At 36.1% G+C, this 24669-nt stretch overlaps 2 protein-coding genes and 2 long non-coding RNA genes across 5 annotated transcripts; 1 reads left to right on the top strand and 3 right to left on the bottom strand.

Annotated features, from left to right (window-relative positions):
• The first annotated feature begins 7571 nt into the window (after positions 1-7571).
• Positions 7572-11326, top strand: LOC147558389 (isocitrate dehydrogenase [NAD] catalytic subunit 5, mitochondrial-like). The gene is made up of 7 exons (XM_086660038.1): positions 7572-7889; positions 8832-9152; positions 9271-9432; positions 9515-9589; positions 9971-10080; positions 10192-10264; positions 10824-11326. The coding sequence occupies exons 1-7, from the start codon at positions 7683-7685 to the stop codon at positions 11013-11015; spliced, it is 1140 nt and encodes a 379-aa protein (XP_086516164.1). The 5' UTR covers positions 7572-7682; the 3' UTR covers positions 11016-11326.
• Positions 11327-11791: 465 nt separating this feature from the next.
• LOC147558388 (phosphatidate phosphatase PAH1-like) lies at positions 11792-17343 on the bottom strand. 2 transcript variants are annotated; one of them, XM_086660036.1, is made up of 11 exons: positions 16982-17343; positions 15373-16795; positions 14684-15276; positions 14515-14588; positions 14103-14187; positions 13495-13581; positions 13278-13350; positions 12694-12737; positions 12462-12590; positions 12264-12362; positions 11792-12093 (listed from the first exon to the last, which is right to left on the bottom strand). In XM_086660036.1, exons 2-11 carry the CDS (start codon positions 16574-16576, stop codon positions 12037-12039), a joined length of 2445 nt encoding a protein of 814 aa, XP_086516162.1. In that variant the 5' UTR covers positions 16577-16795; positions 16982-17343; the 3' UTR covers positions 11792-12036. The 2 variants fall into 2 exon arrangements, with proteins under 2 accessions (XP_086516162.1, XP_086516163.1); XM_086660037.1 differs by having other exon boundaries at positions 15373-16820; positions 16982-17297.
• Positions 17344-17570: 227 nt separating this feature from the next.
• LOC147558387 (uncharacterized) lies at positions 17571-21163 on the bottom strand. Its single transcript, XR_015234369.1, has 6 exons — positions 20889-21163; positions 20447-20789; positions 20242-20365; positions 19750-19802; positions 18838-18963; positions 17571-17912 (listed from the first exon to the last, which is right to left on the bottom strand). It is a non-coding gene; the product is annotated as an uncharacterized LOC147558387 (long non-coding RNA).
• Positions 21164-21264: 101 nt separating this feature from the next.
• LOC147558386 (uncharacterized) lies at positions 21265-22485 on the bottom strand. Its single transcript, XR_015234370.1, has 3 exons — positions 22386-22485; positions 22217-22292; positions 21265-21332 (listed from the first exon to the last, which is right to left on the bottom strand). It is a non-coding gene; the product is annotated as an uncharacterized LOC147558386 (long non-coding RNA).
• Between the last annotated feature and the right edge of the window lie 2184 nt (positions 22486-24669).

Below are 24669 nucleotides of genomic sequence, written 5' to 3'. Positions count from 1 at the left end.
ACACATCTCAAAATCAAGCTCATTTGTTCTTGGTGTCTGATATCAGGAGTACAATCAAGTATACAGAAAAATATTTAGCTTCTTTGACTTTTTCAATGATTGCACCTCTATCTTCAGAAGATAACATTTGTATGACATTACCAAGATAATGATGTCGAATTTCATTGTTTTGGATCCGACGTAAATGTTATTTCATCGGCATTTTTAGATAGATCTATATCAATTTACAACAAAAGCAGACACTTTGTCAGCATTTTTAGAGTACACAAGCTAAACTCTATCAGTTTATCACCATTCGGTAAGTATCTTGTGTAAAATTCTGAAGAAAAACGCCTATTTTCGATCTTTCGGGCCCTTTTTTATAGAGAGATCTCTAACTGGACTTTTTTCAGCTAATGGATCCTTCCATTTTCCATCTAAACTACCCCACTTACTGGGATCGTAGATATTATCAGGAATTGGATCAGTCGGTTTTTCAATTCAGTCACGAATTACCATCATTAGGTTTATCTTCATCCAACTCTTTGTCAATAGAAGCATTTTCAGAATTCCCACCATTGTCTACATCACGATGATGATCATTGTTATTAGTTTGTGTATGAAGTTCAAGTGATTTTGCACTCTCTTATTCATGTACCAAATTTTCAGTCGATGTTGGTTGCTCTCTGGTGATGGATCTATCAAAATGACCTCTTTGCGATTCAATAAATTGTTCTTCTATTCTTTTCTTGTCTCTTGAAATCTCTAGATCTATATTTTCTTGGTGTCATAGGTTGTAACCGTGAAAGATACACTAGAGCAAAAGTAATTATTGAATCTAATTACACTTAATAAAAATATAAATATCAAAAGAAAAATAAGACCATGATTATTAAATTCTAAATAAAACAAAATTCTGAAACAAGACCATGATAATTAGATTCTAAATACAACAAAATTCTCAAAATAAGAACAAAGAACAATTAATTGTTTTCGTATTAAAAAATTTATAAACAATCAAGACCTAATATAAATTTAGAAATTGACTAAGTTAAAATCTTATAAATAATTTTATGATGATTATGATTGAATGAGAAATTCAAAAGAGTATACTATAAAATAAAAAGCTTAATAGAAATTACTTCTTAATGATAAAAGATTTTTGTATGTCGAATAATTTGTACTTGTCCTAATTTAATTTTTGAAATTTAATAATCTCGACTAGTCTGCTTCTTTTTCTTTATAAGAAGTGAAAAAATAGTAACTAGTAAGATGTAGATTGCAACAAATAAAAACTAGTAACTTGTAGAAGTTATTAAATAATACTTACATTAACTCCAATGTGGGTACTCGGTAGAGAGAGAAAGAAGGTAAGTAGGATTCCTGACTACGGGCTAGAGAGAAGGCAGAGAAGAGCTAAATAAATAAGAGAGAATAAGTTAAAAAGGGAAAGAAGATAAATTGGGAAAGTAGGGTAACGAGGGGGTTAACTTCTCATGCGGGTAATGGGCCTCTAACCTATAACCCAAGTTATATACTAGTAAAAAAATTAGTTGGGGGCCCTGTGGGAGAGCACACCCTGCACCCCTACCACGCGCTACTAGACTTGAGTGGCGAGCCTCCTTTAAATTCAACCTCCTGTTGACTAGATGCGGGTTGACCCGCGAACTTTCGATTTTTTGTTGACCATTGACCTCAATCAACTGATGACCAATTTTTGGATCATCAATATCTTTTTCTTCATTCACCTCTCCTCCCACCACCTCCTCTGACCACCATATATCTCCTCTCTTTCCCCTTACACTGAAACAGAAAATGAGAGAGAGAAAGAAAGATAAGTTGTGAGGGGATGAGAGAGAAAGGACGAGACAATGAGGAAATAGAAAAAACATGATGAAGATTATGTTGGTGGTGAGAAGAGGAAAAAGATAAAAAATTAGATTCTACCAAAATTCACCGGCACAAAGCGAGTTGGCCGACTCTCTATGGCCGAATACATACTAAGAGCATCTCCAATACAACACTCAAACTCTAAATCTTAGAGTGCCACATGGGACTTTTTAGAGTTTTTCTTTAAAATCCATCTCCAATGCAAAACTCAACATGAATCTCTAAAGTGATGTATCAAGATTTACTTTGGAGATCCTTAAGAGGACACTCTAAATTGAGAGTGCCCTCTAGAGGATCTCTAAGTGTCACGTAAGCAATTCAATTACTTTTAAACTAAAATATAGGTTTTTAGAGTTTCTCTTGAGTATTGCATTAGAGAAGGTTTTGCAATAGAGTGTCTCTAAATGGCCAAATAGGAAAGAGAACATTTAGAGATCCATTTTTCACACTTGACACATACGATATTTAGAATTTTTGTTGAGTCTTGCATTGGAGATGCTCTAAAAGAGGGTGGAAATTTTCGGAAAAAAATATATTCTTCCACCCCAAAAAATTTTGTAGGGGGAGCTGTTTTTTGTTACATCTGTACAAGTGTACAACCAACTAAAAAACCCTCAAACGTATCTACGAGACTACGACTACGACTCAGGCCTAGGGCTGGGAAAACGGTCCGGAAACCCGCGATCCGGTCCGTTCGGCCCGAACCGTGGGAGACCGATGACCGAAGCAGCCCCGAGCCGGGTTAGCCCGGCCCGATTAAACGGGCTAATAGGGCCGGGCTCGGACAGGTTCTCAATTCCGAGTCCCGGCCCGTTAAGCCCGTCCGTAGCCCGGCCCGTTGAGTAGCCCGTATAAGTAGCCCGATAGTTTGCCCGTTAGTTGAGCCCGATGAGTAGCCCGGCGATCAGCCCGAAATTGTCCGCGTGTTTTTAATGAATCCAACGGCTGAGATTACATGTAATCTCAGCCGTTGGATTAAATCTATCGGGCCTATAAATACCGCTCAATTCCCAGGTAAAACCCTAATGCCTCTCTCTCACTGACCGAACCCTAATGCCCTCTCTTTCTTCCGCCGCTCTTTCTCTCTGTTTCCGGCGATCTCTCTCTCTCTTTCCACCTCTCTCTCATCATCATCTTGGTTAAACCATCATCATCATCTAGGTTAAAACATCAAAGTAACCCTAAAGCCTAATACCTAAACGAAAACGAAAACGAAAACCTAAAGCCAACGAAACATTAAAGGTTCCCGGTCATCTTACCTTCATCATCCAACCGATAGGATCTACAAAAATGGTTAGTATCTTCTCTCTATTTTAGTCTTCTACTGTTTCTAATGATGCATGCGATGTGGGTTTCGAGTTGGACTTTGGAGAAACCGAGAAAGGGATCTGCTTCTGAGTTCTGACTTCAGATGATGTTCGGTTAAGGTATACGCTGATGATCTTTAAGATCAAATGAAGCGGTTAAGCCTCGAACTCATCTTAGATAGATTTTTTATTTTTATTTTCTGTTATGATCTTGTTATTTGATTTGATTTGTAAAAAGTTATACTATATTGTTATTAGATCTTAGATAGTTAGTTTATCTTTAAATGTTAACAGATCTGTTTGATCAGACAGATCAGAGTTCTAAACCTTTGATCTGTCTGATCAAATAGATCGGATTAGGGTCTGTTCAAATAGATCGGATTAGGGTTGTAATTTTTTTTTTTTTTTGGTGATTGATGAAAGTCGATGTAAGATGTACCATGTACAGACAAAAAAATAGTGAAATTTTTTTTTTTTTTTTTTTTGTTCTGAAACAGAACACTCATTTGATTAAATATATCAAACTCGAATGAGTGTTCTGTTTCAGAACCGTTAGATCTCTTTGATACAAGATGATAGATCATAGTTCATAGATAATAATCTTATTTTTAGTTCTGAAACAGAACACAAACATTGAGTTTGATCTGTTAAATCAGACAGATCTGAGTCGTCTGACTATCGATCTGTCTGATTAAACAGATCCGAGTGTTCTGTTTTAGAACCATTAACTAATTAATAATATTTTTAGAACCATTAGATCTCTTTTCTTATACAACTTAGTGAGACTAGATCATAGATTAAAGTATTTTTTTTTTTTCAAAACAATTAAAAACATATCTTTTTTCAAACTAATTAATAATGATGATCTTGCCTTCATGTTCAGGACAATTAAAAACAAATGTTCTTCTCTCTTTCTTTCTTTTTCAAAACATATCTTTTTTCAAACTACTCCTCTTCTTCTGTTTTTCAAAACTATTCTTCTTCCCTCTTCCTTTCTTTTTTAAAAATAGATTTTCTTACCTTCTCTTTACTTTCTTTTTCTAAAACAAATCTTTTCAAACCTTCCCTTCTATTTACTTTCTTTTTCTAAAACAATCCTTTACAAACTACTTCTCTTCTGTTTTTCAAAACTCTTTCTTTCTTTTTTAAAACAAGTTATTAAGTCTTCTCTTTACTTTCTTTTTCAAAAACAAATCTTTTTTGAAACTACTTCTCTTCTTTCTGTTTTTCAAAACTACTCTTCTTCTCTCTTTCTTTCTTTTTCAAAACATGTTTTCTAACCTTCACTTCTATATTCCTTCTTTTTCTAAAACTAATCTATTTTAAAACTACTTCTCTTGTTTCTGTTTTTCAAAACTACTCTTCTTCTCTCTTTCTTTCTTTTTCAAAACAAGTTTTCTAACATTCACTTCTATTTTCTTTCTTTTTTCTAAAACAAATTTTCTATTAAACTTGTCTGTTTTTGAACTTGCCTATTTCTAACTTCTATGTTTCTTACCTTCTCTGTAGGACTCATGATTTCAGACTGGATCACTTGTCATTCCAGTTTTGGATACGTTGTTCAAACACTTAGAAGGACCGAATTGATGAAGAACCTATATGGTTCTCCCAATTGAGGACACTTCTTTGTTGTTAGAACACCGTAACCAAAATGGGTGATTCAAGGAAGCTGGTTAGAAATTGAATGTCCGAACGAATATTGATGTTCCTACAAACCGATGATGAATTTCGTTATCTTAGATCTCTCATGAACTCAGCTTAGTAGAATGACTTTCTATGTTGGCTGTGGTTCTACTTAGGTTGATTTGACGGAGAGTCAGAGTGGTGCTCATGGAGAAGTATCTCCTGCTGGTACTGCTGATCCTCCTGTTCCTGGTGTGTCTACCCCTGCTGGTTCTCCCGCAGGCGAAGTAGATGTGCTGACTGGAACGTCAACCTGTGCGAGAGGCAGAAGTTCTAAGGTTTGGGACTTTTATTCTTTTCATGATGCTCCTGATCCTAAAAATGGAGGCAAGATCGTTAAAATGGCAAAATGTAACTTTTGTGGTGTTTCTCGAAATTCAAAATCATCTAACGGGACAACGCATTTCAAGAGACACACATTTAAGTGTGCTAAAGCACTAAAAATCGACTTGACTCAATCAAAGTTGGTGCAAGATCCAAACAGTGGTAATATGGGTTCATTTCAGTTTAGTCAAGCGAGAGCTCGCAAAAACACGATCAAGCTTTTAATCCTTCGCGAGTTGCCGATGCAATTTGTGGAGGACCCCTTCTTTCAATTTTATATTACTGATTCCTTCCATCCTGGGTTCAAGTCATTTTCTAGGAGCACTGTTAGAAATGATATCCTTAAATACTTTAAGGAAGAAAAAGATGCACTCAGAAATGTTTTACTTAGTGCTCCTGGTCGAATTGCTCTTACTTCTGATATCTGGTCTTCGAACCAGAGGCTTAGTTACATGTTCATTACAGCGCACTATATTGATGAAATTTGGTGTGTCCAAAAGAGAATCATCTCTTACATTCTCTTGGACAAGTCTCATACGGGGGAGCACATTGCCAACGTTTTGTATGATAAGCTAACTAATGACTGGATGATATCCGGCAAAGTGTTTTCCTTGTCAATGGATAATGCAAATGCAAATACTGTGTCTGTTTCTCGTTTAATCGAGTTAATGCCTCATTTACCTTTGAGAGGCGAATTATTTCACGTTCGATGTTGCTGTCATATCTTGAACTTGGTTGTTCAGGATGGTTTTAAAGTTCCCCAGTTTAAAGAAATGCTTACACGGTTGAAAGGTTGTCTTGAATATATCTCTGCATCGGAGACTCGAAATGCACAATTTCGAACACATTGTGAATCAAAAAACTATTCTCCTAAAAAATTGCAGTTAGATGTAAAACATCATTGGAATTCAACCTATCTTATGTTGAGAAGTGCCCTTCCGTTTAAGGATCCGATTGACTCGTTCTTATCTGATCGATCTCCGCCTTTTGTCTTATCGAGTAGTGATTGGCAGCACGCCAATTTGTTGTACAAGTTTTTGAAGCCTTTTTATGAGGCAACCAACTTCTTTTCTGGTGTTGATTATGTGACTTCTCACTCCGTCTTGGAGTATTTGGTTGATATTGGGATGGTATTTTTAGATAATCGGCACGATCCTATGTTTGCGGGCATTATTCATTTCATGGAGGCTAAATTTTGCAAGTATTGGGGTGAAACTCCCGTATTGTTTGGTGTTGCATGTATTTTAGATCCAAGGATCAAAACGAAAGTTCATATGCTCTTAACCGAACTTGAGAATTGTTTCGATACTTCGGCTCATGTTATCAAGTGTTCTACCGAGCAATCTGCCACCATGATCGGCAAGTTACGTGAATTATTTAAAGAGTATACGGCTGATTTGAGTGTGCCTACATCCGTTTCTTCGTCGTCTACTGTTGATCAACCTCAGAGTGAGCTCGATGGACCGTCTAGGCGTGGTGCTTTTTGGAGAAGTATTAAGAGAGTCCGAAAGGACCCAATAGCTACCGCTTCCGAAGAAATATCTAGATACGAGTTTGAGCCAGATCCTGCGGTCGATAATATTGAAAAGTTTGATGTTTTGGGTTGGTGGAGTGAGAACGAGAAGAGGTATCCGATTTTGTCCCGAATAGCACGTGATGTTCTTGCTGTCCCGGTTTCGACTGTTGCTTCCGAGTCGGCTTTCTCTTTAGGTAAAAGAATTTTGGGGGACTATCAGAGTAGCCTAACTCCGGAAATGTTGGAGTGTTGTGTTTGTCTTAAGGATTGGTGGAAACATGAGCTTAATGTTACTTTGAAGGAGTTTGATCCGTTAAACGACGGGTTTCCCGAACCAACTCCTGGTCCTAGCATTTCTCAAGTTCAATTGCTCGATTAATGAATGAAGGAGAGAAATGTAACTTTTTGTTTATATTTTGGACTTTTTGTTATTAAAGTGTTGGAGGGAGGGAAATGTACTTTTTGTTATTAAAATGGGTGATTATGTAATTTTGTTTATGATGATAATCATATATATAATGGTTGGTATTTTATTTAATTATTGTTTTTTTATTAAATTAATGTTTTTTTATTAAATTATTGTTAATTTTTATTTTTTTAATAATTCAATAAACCCGAGCCCGCCCGACCCGAGCCCGCCCGACCCGAGCCCGTTGGAACCCGTTCGGGTAGTCGGGCTCGGACGGGCTATGGACACTTCATGTCTTAGATTCGCCCGGCCCGATCCGCCCGGCTCATTACCTCGGGCTCGGCTTATCCGAGCCCGAGCCCGGCGCTTGGTAGCCCGAGCCCGCCCGATTCCCACCCCTACTCAGGCCGGCGTCATGCAGAAAAGGTTGACCTCCAATAAATCGGTAAAAACCGAAAAAACGCTGTTTTATTTAATACTGTACTTTATACTTCCAAAGCTACGTTCTGTCTTTTTGTTCTCTCTCTCTCTATTGTTCCTCACCCTCTTTCTTCTTTCTCTCTCTAACCCGTCCATGGCTTCTCAAATCATCAGACGAGTTCTTCGAAACCGTTCGATTGAACAGATCTCAACTCCCTTTCTCGCAAACCCTTGTTTCTCTGGGGCACTTTCATCTCCCAATCGAACTTTTTCATCTAATGGTTCTCCAAGTACTCCGATTCGAGCAACTTTATTCCCTGGAGATGGAATCGGACCTGAGATTGCAGAATCCGTCAAGAAAGTAGGTTTCTGAAAAAAACCCTTCTTTTGTCTTTCTTCATTACCCTTTTGTCTTTATAATAATTTCGAACTTTCTTTTGTTTTCAAAGTATTTGACAATTTGACGCCTTAGATTTGGAGACAAAAGTTTCATGCTTTGTCTTTTAATTTATGTCAATTATGCTTAATATTATGATTTTATGACATTTATTAACTATAAACTATTGCGGGATGATCATTCAGATTTAACTTGAACAATATCAAAGAATTGCCTGAGGATTCATAATGCTGAATCTCTATAATTTCTAGAATAACTGAAGCATTTTGGTAGTATTAGCTAGTTTTGGATTATTTAAGTTTTCTAGTGTTGAATTTGGACAATTAGGTTTCATATAATGCATCAAAATGAGAGCTTTTACGTGTCAAAATAAGTGCCTGATTAAAGATAGGAAACAACCTTGTTCAGCCTGTGGAAAGAAGTAGAGAACAGATAAGGAGAAAATGCAGACAAGAACTAATTTAGTTTCCGAATTCCGAATATGCAGTAGAGAACTACCTTGTTAAGGTAGTTCGTCACTGCTATTTGGGTGAGTGTATGTTGTAATGTACTAATGATGTTAGTGAAAAATTAAGCTTGCTCTAACCATGAAAGATGGTAGAGACCAAATGAAGTCAATGTAGAGTAATTGAATATTCGTCGTTCGTTATCGCTAATTGTAATTTAGTCAGTGTAATAGTAATCAAAGTTACTCAATGTATAAATTTTCAATATCTAGCGCTGAAGCGTGTCCCACTATGTCACTAGATGTTTATTACTTTATGCTTCTCAAAATGAACGAACCTATTGGACTTAGCATCCGGTTACTTTAATTTTCATAATTTGTTGTAGGATTTTTGGACGGTTGAGTGATTCATAAGCACTAAAATGTCTAATTGTACAACCCTTGTTATTAATGTAATGCAGGTATTGAGTACAGCTGATGTGCCAATAGAATGGGAAGAACATTTTGTTGGACATACAGTAGACCCCCGAACACAGAGCTTTCTCACATGGGATAGTCTGGAATCAGTTCGGAGAAATCGTGTGGGACTAAAAGGTCCAATGGCTACACCAATCGGGAAAGGACATAGGTCTTTGAACCTTACACTAAGGAAAGAACTCGGTCTTTATGCAAATGTTAGACCTTGTTACAGTCTTCCTGGATACAAAACTCGTTATGATGATGTCAATCTTGTCACAATTCGTGAAAACACCGAAGGAGAATATAGTGGACTTGAGCACCAAGTAATTATTCATCACCAATATCTCGGCATTTTTATTTCTTTCTTTATCTCTAATGTCCTATACCATTTAAATAATTTTTCAGTCTAGACTTCTTCGTTCTTAATCTGTATTTTATCAGGTGGTGAGAGGTGTAGTTGAGAGTCTCAAGATCATAACTCGTCAAGCAAGTCTTAGAGTGGCTGAATATGCTTTCCACTATGCCAAGACCAATGGCCGTGAGCGGGTGTCTGCCATACACAAAGCAAACATTATGAGGAAGACTGATGGTTTGTTTCTCACGGTATGTTAATTTATTAGCTCAAACTTAATTTTCTGCATTCATTGTTTGATAATGTCATAACAAGTTATGTGTGTATCTGCAGTGTTGCCGTGAGGTTGCAAAGAAGTACCCTGAAATAACTTACGAGGAAGTAATCATCGACAATGCTTGTATGATGGTATGTATGTATATATATATATATATATTCATTTGCTAATATAATAATGTTCTAATTATTTAAACGAGTCCCAACAGTTGGTTATCAAGATAGTCTCCCAGTTTTTTTGGGTTTCCACGACTCCATGCAGTAGGATATTACTCTAATCTCAAACAAAATACAAGTAAAGTGATCATTGATTACAAATCAAAAATGTTTTAAACAAATATTTTTTAATGGTGAGATTTAAACAGTGCTCTCTGCAGTGGAGAGAAGGTTGAAATATGGATTCTTTAACGATTATATATTCGACTCTCATGTTAATTCTTCATGCATTTGGTTGGCATCTTGAATTTCACAGTTTTGATTGATGCTACTCTCTATTATTTGCTTTTTTAACAGCTTGTCAAGAATCCTGCACTTTTTGATGTATTGGTGATGCCTAACCTCTACGGAGATATCATTAGTGACCTGTGTGCTGGTTTGGTTGGAGGCTTGGGTTTAACTCCCAGGTATAACAAATCGTTATATCATGCCTTCCCTTTTCGTGTTTTCCTCTTTCGCCTTGTGCCTGCATGTGCTATCAGTAACTTTTCATTCTAATCTATTTGTCCTTTTTCTAGCTGTAACATCGGTGAGGGAGGCATTGCTTTAGCTGAGGCAGTCCATGGTTCGGCACCTGATATTGCTGGCATGGTGAGCAATGATTACATTTCTCTCTTACTCTTTAGATTATTTTCTTTCTTACTCACTCACTCATCACATATCCCCATCAAACATATGAAAACCGTATAACTAGTTACAACACTTGTCTTCTCACGTTGGTTCGAGTTTTTAATTAATTTGCAACACAACCGTATTTGTAGTCGGTGGAAAAAACGCGAAAGTGTAAAATTGTAGCTATGATGACCTTATGCATATTTGCTTGTGTAACCTAAAGTTACAACCTATGGTTGTATTTTATTATCTTAGCATGGTTTAGGCAAGTACAAACAAGATATGAAATCTCACATTATATTTATACCCACTGAAGTTGACTAGACGGTTTTCAGTAAGAGTATCCAAGTATCCTACAGACCTACACAAGTATCTGAGAATCCGAGTATCGGACCCTACACAAGAATATTGAAAAGGAGTGCCCGTGTTACATAAAAATAACTTACAAAATTCAGATTGAAGTCAAAAATCAAAATTGTACAATCGTGTTGATATATAGATATATATATTTTACTCCTTCCCTTGTTGATTATTTCAGAATATAGCAAACCCCACGGCTCTGCTATTGAGCTCAGTTATGATGCTACGACATTTGAAGCTCAACGACAAAGCTGAACAAATTCATAGTGCCATCATCAAAACCATAGCAGACGGGAAATACCGAACAGCTGATCTTGGAGGTTCTTCATCAACAACTGATTTTACAAAAGCAATTTGTGATAATCTTTGAATTTCTAATTGAAGTAGTACAAATCGAACAACTAAATTATTTACAGTTTCCAAATAAACTGGCTTACTGCCACAATATGTTTTTCTTCTCTTCCATCTCAAGGTAAATAGGTCATGTGGGATTAAACTTGTGATCTCTTGACACAATCCCGTTGTTGACACCGTTACGTCTGGTTACGTTCTTGTATGTTCCTTACTCCTCAGTTTTTGCTCTTATGAGTATCTTAAAATGAATTCGAATTTTTCGACGAAATATATGCTGATTTATATGTTATGATGATTGATGAATGAAAACTTGTTATATTTGAGGAACCTTTGTTTCTTCATGGTTTTATTCTTTATTTTGCTCTAATAAATGACAGGGAACCTCCCTTTTTGATAAAAAATGGAAAGTATGCCTGGCCGTTATAAGCATCCAGGTCTTGTTCTTAGGTGCGTGTTTAAAGTTTAACAAATGTCGAGGTTTTTTGGGTTAGTCTTTTCACCAAAAACAATACTTCGTAGTTGTGAGCATGGTCCCACATCGCTTGTATATCTACATCGCTTGTATAGGTGCATGCTCAAAGCTTAGCTTAGCAAGTGTTGAGATGGCTTGTATAGGTGCTTGCTGAAAGCTTAGCTTAGAAAGTGTTGAGGTTTTCTGAGTGAGTCTATTCACCTAGGGCATACTTCGTCCTTACGGGCGTCATAGACAATAAATTACTGTTCACATGTGCGGCACATATAGTACTATAATCTGTTTTTTTGGGTATTCGTAGCTCGTATTTCTCCAAATTCTTGAGAGGAAAATCTTCTCTTTATTTAGTAAAAGTTCAAAAATTACAACACCCTAATCTGAATGACAAAGTGAGAGATCTAGTACTACAACATCCTTCTATTCTACTTCAGGAAAACAAAAAAGAATAACAAACCCATTCTGCTACAAGGAGAGATGAACAAATTAGGGTAACAGTAAAAAACAATTGAGACCTTCTCCTTCCATCATCTCCTGCTATTGCTATACTCGTTTTGGAATACATCTGTCAGTCAATGTTTATCTGCAACGGCATTTTCCAGAAGTTCCATGAGTTATAATCCTCCTGCAATATCGAAAATTCCGATTGTTACGAGAATTGTTAGAGAAAAGTTTGTATGGGTAAGAATCGACAAGAAATCGAATGTAAAACAAGGATTGCTTGTTTTCATTTAATAGGCTTGTTTTCTGACTGCAGAAAAGTGAAAAAAGAAAAGAAGGAAGAGAATGCATTACCTGCTCGACGAGCGAAGTAGGAGGGAACATGTCGTTGACTAGAGTGTGCAAGGATGTATATGACTTTACATCTATCCGGTGATTAATGGCTACCTCACCCTGCAAGTTTAAGTAGGATGGACCTTGTTCATTTTCCTTCCCAGAATCACCAAAATGGAAAGGAACAAACATGGAAAAGAAGATATTGAGGAAATGTACCTTGGGGTTTATAATAAAGATTTTGCCTTTTGGTATACCAATCTTCCTATAACTGAGTTCGTCGGTATCTCTATTCCCAAAACCAGCATAGAATGGGTTGTAATCAGCGGGAAATAACGCTTTGATATCCTGTTATAGGAAAAACAGAGCCGTATATGTTATAACATGAAAATATGTCAACCGATACCAAATTATATGGTGAAGTAGAGTGCAAGAGTTTCGAAATATTCACCTCCAAACATGCTATCTTGAACTCGTGGGGTGCTCTTCTTATGACTGTCACAGAAAAGAAGAAATTCTGTCAGACAAGTAAAGCAAGAAATTTTGTATAGACTACTGTATCATGAACTGACACTAGAATGTGTTCCACAGTGAGACCCAGAGATATTGTTTGACAAATATGACTGCCACTATGTGGATGCCACATAAATTGCTATACGGAATACGCAAGTATCTCACACGACAAAAGAATAGAAGAATTGTGTAATGATATTCCCATCCACAGTCACGACGAACATAAGAGATCAGGATTATGAATATATATGAGAGAAACAAATAAATCCATCATGCATCACTACTAGGGATAAATAGAGAAAAGTAGACAAGTCAGATTATTCCAATAAGGAACATGATACTGATCATAAGTTCACGCTAAAAGTTACAAACATGAAAAATGAAGGCCGCATATGATATTGATCATAAGTTATATAAATGACTGGACTCAATAAAAGAAGGATCTTAACTTTTTAGTTTGTTCATTCAAAATATTAACTAAATAGAAGGCAAAAAGTTATTATTCTTGGAACAAGATTTCACCTTCTCGATAGAGCGAAGGAAATAATCCGTCAGGTGAAATGACAACTGGCCCGTTTGGTAAAGCTTTACCGTCCTGCAAGCATGCGACAGTTATTAATTCTTTAGCAGGTTTAGAATGTTAAATAAATTGAGAACATTATTGATCCTACAGGGCACCGAGGAACTTGATAGCTCAAACCTGAGAGATGTGGGAACTAGATAGGAGGAGATCTTATACCTGTTTTAGGTTAAGGAGGAAACTCCTAGTTAGATACGCCTGAACGATTGCACGTGCACTTAGAAAAAGTAGCTGATAACCATTTTCCTGCAAGACATAATTAAAAAATCAATTTCAGATTAAAAGGAACATGACAAAAGCATATCAGAGGTCCATGTGGTTCAAACTTAATAGTACTCGTATGCATACTGCCAAAAACAAATATCATTCACGACAAAACTATAAATGGAGATATCCTCAGAAAGCATAAGACTGCAGACAATTCTCAAAATCAACTCAACAATCCAACCAAAAACCTCATACTACTAAACAAACACTATTATGACCATCAAAGTTTTAAGAAATAAAATGTTTTAATGGTCTTTACAGTTATAATCACTAAAAACGTAAAACAGTTTCTCCTTAAAGGGGGGTATCAGCGAGAAACGGGAAAAACAAGCGTAATAACTAGGAAAAATTTGGCAAAATTAAATAGTCGTTGAATGGTCCCTCTTTTTCCCGCTGAAAGTGTAATAGGGCTGACGTAGTAAAGTACTAGATTAAATGGAACAAACACCTATCGACCGAAATTAAAATCAAAAGTGATACTTAAACAGTTCGCTTGATACCTTAATGGCAGAGAAAAGGTGTGCTACGCCAGATTGTGTCCAATCTTTCCCGACCAAAGGCATGAATTGCCCTAGGACATCGGACCTGAGTATACACATAACAATGAATCAATCCTTTTGATCTACGGAATTATTCAGCACTCATTTATAGTAGTCTTACTCTTCTTTTCTAATAATACAGATATAAAGATATTCACGTTAAAGCAACTTACATCTGCCACATTAACAAAATTACTACAAACAAAAGTGGATAGGCAACAAAATTCAAATCAGGCAACATTTTCTGTGGGACACGTGCAAGTCATGTACAGGTTATAAGCGAGTACGTGTGCAGCGTGCTTCGTAGTATTGATTGTAAGAAGTTTTAGTAATACTTGTATGCCTAATGTGCATAAGAATTACGAATTCTTACTTGGTAATGGTCCCATCGACATCAGATATAACTATTCGTGCATTCCACTTCCACAAGTAAATATGGGCATCAACCTGTAAGGAAGAGTAGGATTCAGCATTTAGCAGAAGAATATTATCGAACTGATTGTCTTAGCTCATACAAATAATCTTTATAGGGTATGGCATACCTGTTGCGTTCCCAAAACTCTTGTAGAGAAACTGAAGGTTATTATATTTTGACCATCTTTCAGGTTCAACGAAGCAATCTGCTCAGTAGTCGGAACATTTGTCCTTACAAGTTGCTTGCGAGGAGACTCGTGACTAGATTTTGGAGATGATTCCACAGGCTGGTTAAGCAAGCCTGACTCAGTATCAAGAAATACCTCCTCACTGGAAGCATTACTAGTAGTGTGTTGAAGGGTTTTAACTCTCCTGAATGGAATTGGCCAGAGTCTCCAACTTCGACCAGATGGAGTAGTAGCGAGTCTTGGAGAATCATCCCCAGATTTTAGAGTCTCATCTTTCTCAATAGAAATTGCTTGGCTTGCCTCAAAAGCTAAATCCAAACCAAATGCAACCTTTCCAAGTACTATAGGTGCAACTTTCTCCCAAGTAAAATACCTTCCTTTATATCTAATAACAAGAGTTTCATTATTTGTAATAGATTGTGCTGAAGCTTTGAAGTCCTCCTCAGATACGCGGTGTGAATCAAAGGCTTCATTCGCACGATTCAACCCCAAACCAGCATATAGTAAGTGCCCACATAGTGAAATCTCAAATCCTGCATAGAACAAAGATAAATCAAATCCATTACATCCAAGTAGATGGTAAAAACAGTGGCATAATAATATCGTTGATGAGAAAAGTCTGAGTTTACCTATTCCGGCATCATCTCTTGAACCGTTGCTAGAAATCTTTGTCTCGGATCTATCAACACTAGTGCTTTCTAGTTCAGAATCAGGATTTAGTATACCAGAAGCTTGAATCGATGAGCTAATTTGTTTATCTTTCTCGTCTACATCATTACTTATCGAATACTCAGAGATCATATTTGAAACTATACTATCTGAATTATCCGTAATTGGCAACTCTTCATCTGGAACAGGTTCATTCAATTCCGGGAATTCCAGACAGCTCTTAAATATCTCTCTTCTTCTCATACCAATAGCCGCCCTTAAGGCACTAGAGTCACCCACATCACTTTTTATGCTATGATCATTACTAGTATCTTGAACATGACTCACCGTTACCTGATCAATTTTATGAATCTCCACAAGACGGCTGGCGGAATTTGTGTCATCATTTTCTGTGATGACAACTTCAGATAAACTATTATGTGCAGAAGCATCCATATCGTTTAAATAATCAGAAGCCCATGTATCTTGACTAGTACTTAACTCCTCATTATTTTCGCTAAACTCGGCTCCCTCACCAGGACCTAGATGAAACTGTGGTGTACTTAATTGGACATTATCCATGTTCTCCTTCAAGGAAGAGATTGGTGCGGTTAACACATGACCATCGACACTGATTAAAACCACTTCCGAATCTGAACCTTGGGATTCGACTACATTTTCCAACTGATCTAAACTATCATAATGGTAACCTTGGTAATCCGATGTTCCAGCAGAATTCACATTTATTGATTCTTGGTCCTGAAATTCGTTATCAGCTTGACCATTACCTAATGAAATACACCCATCGGAATACTTTACCTCTTCAGCCTCTAACTTATCAACATTATCATCTTCTCCCAAACTAACAGAACTCTTAACATTCTCCTCTTTTTCGATGTCTTCATCAGACACCACTTCTCTTACAAAGTAAGCTTCGCCCGAATTATCAAGGTACATATGGAACTTAGCCTCAACACCATTTACAGATATTCGAACAATCTTCTCGGTGCCCTTAAGAACACCTTGAAACTTACCAAATCGTACATACCAAGGCGTGCTTCGATATGTACCATTCGGCTGTTCTACGACAATTATATCAACTGCCCCACCAAAGGGATGAAAAGGGGTAGCAACTGAATAAACCCCCTGAGAAATTAAACTACCTACTTTACCAACTACATTCATCTTGCCTCTATAAACTAATTAACCATAACAAATTTGACCAAAACATTCATAAACCCTAAACTAAAATTCCCAAATTCTCAATCTTCTCTCTATGGTTTAGGTCAAAGTGATTTGTGAAACTAAATTACTCATCAATGAACATAAAATAATCTTTTCCAATATAACAAGTGTTAAAAGGAAGTCTCTTTGATCTCTGTGGTTTTTTTTCTTGTTCTTTTCCTGCAAATTCAGAGGAAACAAGAAACTAACCCCATTTCAAATTTAATACAAAACCCATAAAAGGAAAATTAAGAAATTTGATACAAACCAAAACTTGAAAGATGATTATTTATTAATGCATCAAATTTATGAAAAATATAGAACGAAATGAGGCGAAAATTGAAGAAATTGTTAGGGTGAACTTACAAATTGAAGAGGAAAACGAGAGGGGATCGAAGTTTAGGAGTTAGGGTTGATTGGAAATTTGGAATAGAAAAGGGAAATAGGTGGAAAAAGGCTGACAAAAAGATGACTTGAATCAAATGACTACTACTACTACTACTTGTGTTTTGCTTTCTTTTTTCTGTTCTTTTCTTGTTTGGAGTTTTGATTTTGAATTTCTTTTTCCTGTGTTTTCTTGTAGAAACAAGGAAAAAGGATTTTTTGAGAGTTGGGATCAGATAACGTATTAATACGAGTCAACATTAATGAGCTGTTGGAAGTCCCAACTACCACATTGTATAGGCGGTCCCAAAGGCAAAAATGTAAAGGGCTTTTTTTTTTTGTTGAAAATGTAAAGGGCTTATTATATTTTTATTGGAGTACTAGGGTATAGCCCGTGCCTCCGGCACGGACGTTCTTCTGAAGTACTTTACACAGTTGACTTACAAGAGCTCCAAAAACTTTATCAGAATGATGGTAACCTATAAAAAATTACACCTAAATTGTAGCAATTTTGTAAATAAACCACCCATTAAAACAGTAGTTAACTAAATATGAGTACATATAATAACAATTACACAAAGTTAAAATTGCCTTCAAAAATAAATAAAGAGGTTGCACAAGGGTCTATTCCATGAATAACATCTCACAAATTTCAGCAAGTACACATTATTATAACATTAATGAAGAGATTTGTGTACCATAATTTGAATTGAAATTTAGTGAAATGACAAATAATATGAAAACACCAATAAATGTGAAATATATGTAGGACAAATGCCTAGAACAAATTTGACGACCCTCAACAATGTCCTCAGGAGTTAGACATCTTTTGCAATCCATTCTCTCTGCATACTCCAAAATCCTTTTCGCTTTTTCACTGAGATTCTTGGTGTCCACTGTCCGCTTCGGTGCGCTGATCAGAAATCAAGTATTGATTCAAACAAATAAAACAAAAGAAATACAAACCCTCAAAATAACATTTCAAAGATCTATTTCAGAAGAAGCTCCTTTCCACTTCTTAGTTTTCTCATCATTCTTTAACACATAATCATTCTTTAACACATAAATTGTAACAACCACTGTGAATATTACTTCTATCAAACCAAATAAAAGTTTGGACTATTTCATTCGCGTCAACATCTGAAATTGAATTGAAAAATTAATATAAACCCAATATATAGAATTCGCAAAACTAATCAGAAATCTATGGCAGACTTAGGTTCAGCATCCTACGTATACACAATATGTTTAAATCAACAACTTTAAATTTTGAAATAAAACTTGACAATCATAACAAACAACAAATTATTAAGAATATGAAATTAAATTCTTCAGAAATGCGCTCGGATGAATTATCGAAACTACTGATTTTCTATTCGCTTTCTTTACTGGAGCGAAATTGTTCTTGGCAGATGTTGGTTTTCTTGGCCAGAACAACATGTTTCTACATTGAATAAACATACATGTTAAATCTGATCAATCTTAGTCAGTTGGATGACAAACAGAAATGTATGTGTATCCGATATAATTAAAACGTCGTGATTTTTATCATATCACCTAGGAGCAAGGCTGGACACGAGATTCAGTCAGAAGTTGAACATCAAAGTTTAAGGAATCACCAATACGCCTATATACTTTTAGTGATTTAACTTAGAAGGGTATTTCATTAGAGTTCTCTAAGAATGAGTCGAGAAATATCTTAAGCAAATCAAGTGTTCACACGAGGAATTTGTTGTTTAGTTAGAACCCGCCTCATGCTATTTCCACGAAGTTGAGTTGTAGAACTGCAATATATGAAAAAAACATATTCTACTAATTTTTAGGAAAGAAAAACCGACCCTTGCTTGCCATTGTAAAAGCCAACAAAATACCAAGCTTTGAAAACTAAAGTAGGATCCGTGTCAGAATGCTGGTTTCCGGCAATGCTTTGTCTGACAATTTCAGAACTGACGTGTCTTACTCTGCTGTTCATGAACAAAAAGGGAGTTAAATAGTCATAACTATCACAACCCACCAGAGATCCATCATTAAATTAGATAAATAAGATAGATAAACCATTCAAATAAAAACACAAAAGAACATAAGAAAACCACCAAATACATGTCTAACAGAAACCCAAAGTGAAACAAAAGCCACTAAAGTGAAAGTGGATAAAGGCACACATGACAAATCAAAAATTCGAAGTGGTGAAAATATGAATCTACCAAACTTAAATCACACCTTTTTTGACACACATCAAGAGGAACAAAGCTATTAAAAGTGCAAACCTTGCAGTAAGAGGTAAGGTAGTCATAAAACGACCAAAAACTCCAGCAACAGTCGCTGACACCACTGCCAAATTCTAATTTAAGTTCCGGTGAAAACCAATGAATAACTTATTTGATAGTACTCGTGATAAGAAATATGTTCTACTTAATAACTAAAAGACCGTATGTAATATGTTTTTTAATTACAAAACTCTATTCCTAATCAAAAGGCCATCCCAAATCATGTCTCTTCACGTGAGCAAATACAGGAACATATATGTAATGAGATGATCAAAGGGGAGAGTATACATAGCAATTAGCAGCAAATAAAGACAAACTGGTGACTATATATGCAATAACCTTAAGCAAATAAGATTGAGACTTTCAACTCCTAGTAGATGTTCCACTCTCTATAACACAATAACACAATAAGTATTAACATGTAGCCAAGTTTAGTCATGCATTTCATCAAACACTTATTGTACAATCAGATTGAGAACTCACCTCCTTAACAACACTCCAAGTAAGAAGGTTCAGTGTCAGATTCAATTGTATTCCTGTAATAGAACCAAATGAAATTTTATTCGAGCAACAAAATATCAAAAATTTCAAATCAATATAATGAAATAACAAAATAATGCAGAAAAGATACCAGCTTAAGAAATTTAACTAAAATGTGAACTCTAAATCTGAATCAAACTAAAATAGGCATATAAAAATACAAATGATGTATTGAGATGGGTTTAACTGTTGAAAAGGGTATTTAAATTCCCCTGACAAAACCGAAAAGAGGCATCTCCATTGAATAAGATGCAAACAGGAGGAGAACAACCCTTATAATTTCATGTAAATATAATGGAAGAAAGAACAAAAACATATGAATAAATCTTAATCCATTCCCAATTGCTGATCTCAAATCCATAAGCATGGAAAGGTTATTGAAATGGAAGAAACCCTAGAACAAAAACATAAAGAAGAGTTAGATATATGATTTACCTGCTCTGTTAACTCTTCCTCGTCCATTTGCAAACTTAAACTGATTCTAGTTGTGGTGAGAATTCCTTTATTAATCAACTCAAGTGGGTGTGAAACAACTTTAGAAGATCTCAAATAAAACACCCTAAAAGAGAATTGGCCAATAAGTTGGAGAACGAAGATAACTCTAAAACCCTAAAAATTAAATAGTCAGTGGGTAACTTACCTTAAAAAATCCTGCTTAAAGTTCAGAGGAAAAAGAGGAAGACGAAGAAGCATAAAATCCAAAATTACGAAAGTATGGTGTTTACCGTTTTCTTCACTGTAACCATTTTGCAGCCTACATATTTTTTTTAATTGTAGCTATAATAAGTCATGTAGTAAGAAAAATGATCTCCATCATAATTCTTAAAACTAAGTAAAATTGATGGGATAGACTTCTGTCATATCAGGGTAAAACAAGCCAAAATGTTTCTCGGTCGCTTCTCTGTCTTTTAGATTCTCATTGAAAATGGCAAATATATAAGTTTCTATGCTCTTTCCCGGCCTCTTTGGGGTTCCATTTGTTCCTGAAACATGAGAAAGCATACCCAAAAGGCAGAAGCAGATAAGAAGATGGAGGAGAAAGAAATTTAAGAGAGAGAAGCAGAAGAAAGCATAGTTAGTACCCATCAAGTTCACCACCATCGTCAACCATACACATTCACCCACCAGATGTAAGGAAGAAAGAACACCAAAACACTTCAAGCATATATTAAGATAAATACTGACATATAAAAGTTACCCAAGAAGGGGAGAAATGTCACCAACAATGGCCCCAGGCCCCCAACCCATGTACTCACTGTTTACAGGGTGTATTTGCTGAAGAGGAGTATACACAAACGCGTAAAGAGCAAGATTGGTTTCTCCAAGCCCTGCTGCCAAGATATCAGCCTGCAACAACCTTGCCATAGAGGCATTCATGACAAATCAAATCTTTGGAATAAAAATTCATCTTTTCCAGAAAGGGAAATTTAAATACTGGTAAAATAGATTGGTTGGACACCTCGCATGCCAATATAGGTGTGCCTGCTAGTCTAACTGTAGTAGCCCAGACAACTGCATGCGCGACACTAACACGACCAGACGACAATGACCATAATTAAATCAACCATGATAGAGTTAGAGAAATCTATAATCCAAAATATTTGCAGTAATTGATTCTACATTCATCGGCCCAAACGTTATCAACAACAACCTCTCCCACCATTCTTGTAGGACAAAAACTTGTATATGTCATCTCCCTTTATTGATATCAGACCAATTAGAGGAAAGAAGAGTAAGGATTCTGGGAGATTGTTAGGAACATTAACATAAATATTTATTGTTCATAACTCCGTTAATTAGAGGACCAGGAAACTGATCATTGATAACAATTACTTGTTTATCAATTCCAAGAGGAGAACTTTGAGAGTCTAATCATACCAACTATCTGGGTTACTGGCATTTCCCAATCTGAAACATATCACTATCAACAAAATATAAAAATGAAAACTTGATTTAATGAACTCTAATAGACCTTTATACATCATATCTTAAGGGGTTATTTTGTTTTTCATATTGGTATTGACCTTTATCCAGACACATGAAGAACAATGATGCAGTCGAGATAGAACTCAAATGCTTTCATACTTTCCGAGCAACAATAACAAAAACCAGGAAGAAACTTGCAAATTCCAACATAAGATAATTTCACCTTAACTTTAATATTCAATCAAACACTTTCCAAGAAAATATTAGATCAAAGATGAGTGACCAAATCTTTTTTCACCTTGACATTAATTCGAACACTTCCCAAGCAACAAAAAAAAAAACAGGAAGCAACTCTCAACGTGAGATAACTTCAACTTCACCTTAATATTTAATTAAACACTTTCTAAGAAAATATTAGATCAAAGATTAGTGGACAAAAAATGAAACTCTTTAACTAAAAAAATGAAATTGGAATATGGTATACCTTCTAGAAGCCAACCGAACTATCGAGACTACAAAGAAGCCGAAAAAATAGAGAATAATGATAATTGCAGCCAACCCTAAATGTAAAAGAAAACTACCATAAACAACGAGAAGGGAAGAAGAAGAAGAAAGGTATCGATGTCTGAAGTGTATGGCCAATTTATGTTGACCTTAATGAGCACCACGAGGAAGACTTGAAGAAAGGAAGCTTTATGTTGACCTTGATGAGCACCAAAGAAAGACTAGAAGAAAGGAAGTGTGAGAGAGAGAGATGAACAGAGAAGATGTGTCTGATCATTGTGAACCGAGAAGGTGTGTTTGTTGAGAAGGGATAGGAGGGCTATAGGCGCCCTCCCACTAAAGAGGACCCAATGATGAAATTTCATTACCAAGGTTAATCCATCGGTGGATGGCAATGCTCACGTGGGACGGACGGCTGGATTTATCCAGAGGTTTGTCCCAGTCAGCACCCATCCACCTATTTTATTATATAGATTATCCAAAGCAAAGTCTAATGTGGCACACATGTGTTTCGTAGTATATTGATATTTATAGGTTTTCTTTACATTTAATGTCGAGTTTAAACATGAAATGTGTGCTAATGAGTAATGACTATGCATTTTGACTGGAACGATTTTATCAGTTCGGGTTCGAATAATCCTTAGTCGAACTTCCAATTCAGTAATTACTTCAACGTCACACTTGTCTAGGTTCAGCTGTATGTTGTACACTTGGAGTCTTAGTTTGAGGATGAGCTTTGCCTCGACCTTGCTCTTGACTGTATATCATCTTCTTTTATTTTTTTGGTTAAAATGAATTCTTGAAAGATCATTTTGAATAGTCTGTGGTAAACGACACGCCGACATTCTTTATACTGAATGACGTTTGCTGATAACAATACTATTGGCCTCTGTCTGTCGGGAAGGTTGTGTGTTCCTGGACTACTAAATACATGGCTATCTAATGATACCCGCCAAAGGCATCCATAAAACTGAGCATCATACTGTTGAATCTACCACCTTATCAATTGATGATATAGGAAAGTTATCCTTGAGGAAAGATAGATTCAGAAGTGTGTAATCGACACATATTCTCCACGTATTGTTCTAATTTGGAACTTGTACTAGGTTTCTCAATCATTTCAGATAGTGTGTTTCTTTAAACATGCATAGGCGGGGAGTTTGCCTACTTGTATGGTTGTGTATGCCTGGGGGTGTTCTTCTTTTGATTCATATGTTGATGCTCCGACTTCAAATTTAATCCATGAGAAATCACAAAGGTACCTATACCTGGTACTTCGTCAATGTTGGAGGTGGATGTGCTTGTAAGTCCTTAAAGACTTTGTTAATACTTGTGGCCATGCTTCCGCCAGCTCACTGCCACGTAAGTGATCTTTGCTTTCAAGATCCCGATCTATACTGGAGCCGTCATATCTTCCGCGACAGTCTGCTTGTTTTTTTCTCCTATTTCGACGTTTGTCGATGCGTGATTGGACTATGTCATATCTTTGTCTACCCTATGCTTTAAAAAGCGGCGCCTAGTCGCCGGCTACGCGCCGCGTACATGCTACTCGGCAAGCTGTCGATCGACTAGGCCTCGGAGTCCTAGTCGATTTCAGCAGCCGAGTTAGCCGGCGCTTGGAAGTCGACTAGGGTCGAGTCAGCTAGGAGCCGACTAACTCGGCTAGGCGCCGACTAACTAGGCCAAAACAGCAGGTACATTTTTTTTTTAAAACCCAAGTTAAAAACTTAGGGTTTTAATTTGTTACCAAATCCAGCCGCCCCCCCCCCCCCTCCCCTCTCTCTCTACTACTTCTTGCTAAATCTTTGAACTTCTACAAAGATTTGAAGCTCCACAACCTCCATTCAATCCATCCAAGTAAGTTTCTCTCTCTAGAAGTAATTTTTCTTCTTTTTCTCTCTCTAAACAACTTAATACTTGTTTTTCATCTTTAGTTCTCTATTTTTTTGCTCTCTAACATATATAATTAGCTGTGTTGTGTATCTAATGGTTGAATCATGTTTATAAATGATATAATATAGGTTTATGGGTTGATTTTGCTCTCTAACTTTTATAGTTAGTTGATATTCTTTATAGGGTTTAGGGTTTATGGACTAATTTTGTTCTCTAACTTCTATATTTGATATAATATATGCTTATGAGTTGATTTTACTCTCTAACTTCTATAGTTAGTTGATATTCTTTATAAGGTTTATGGTTTATGAACTAATTTTGCTCTCTAACTTCTATAATTGTGATTTTTTGTTCTCTAAGACTCTAACTTCTATAATTAGTTGATTTTCTTTGTAGGTTTGTATTTCTTATGTATAAACCATGTCTAATTGATATAATATAAGTTTATGGACTAATTTTATTCTCTAACTTCTATAATTGGTTGATATTCTTTATTGTTTTGTATTTCTAATGTATATACAATGTTTATAGTTGATATAA

Source organism: Eschscholzia californica, unplaced genomic scaffold (genome assembly GCF_041429995.1).
Source record: "Eschscholzia californica isolate CP2 unplaced genomic scaffold, dmEscCali1.0.p SCAF_2, whole genome shotgun sequence".
In the NCBI taxonomy this organism is placed as follows: Eukaryota; Viridiplantae; Streptophyta; class Magnoliopsida; order Ranunculales; family Papaveraceae; genus Eschscholzia; species Eschscholzia californica.
Note: the sequence above shows the minus strand (reverse complement) of the source record. Positions and strands in the feature narration are given on the sequence as shown.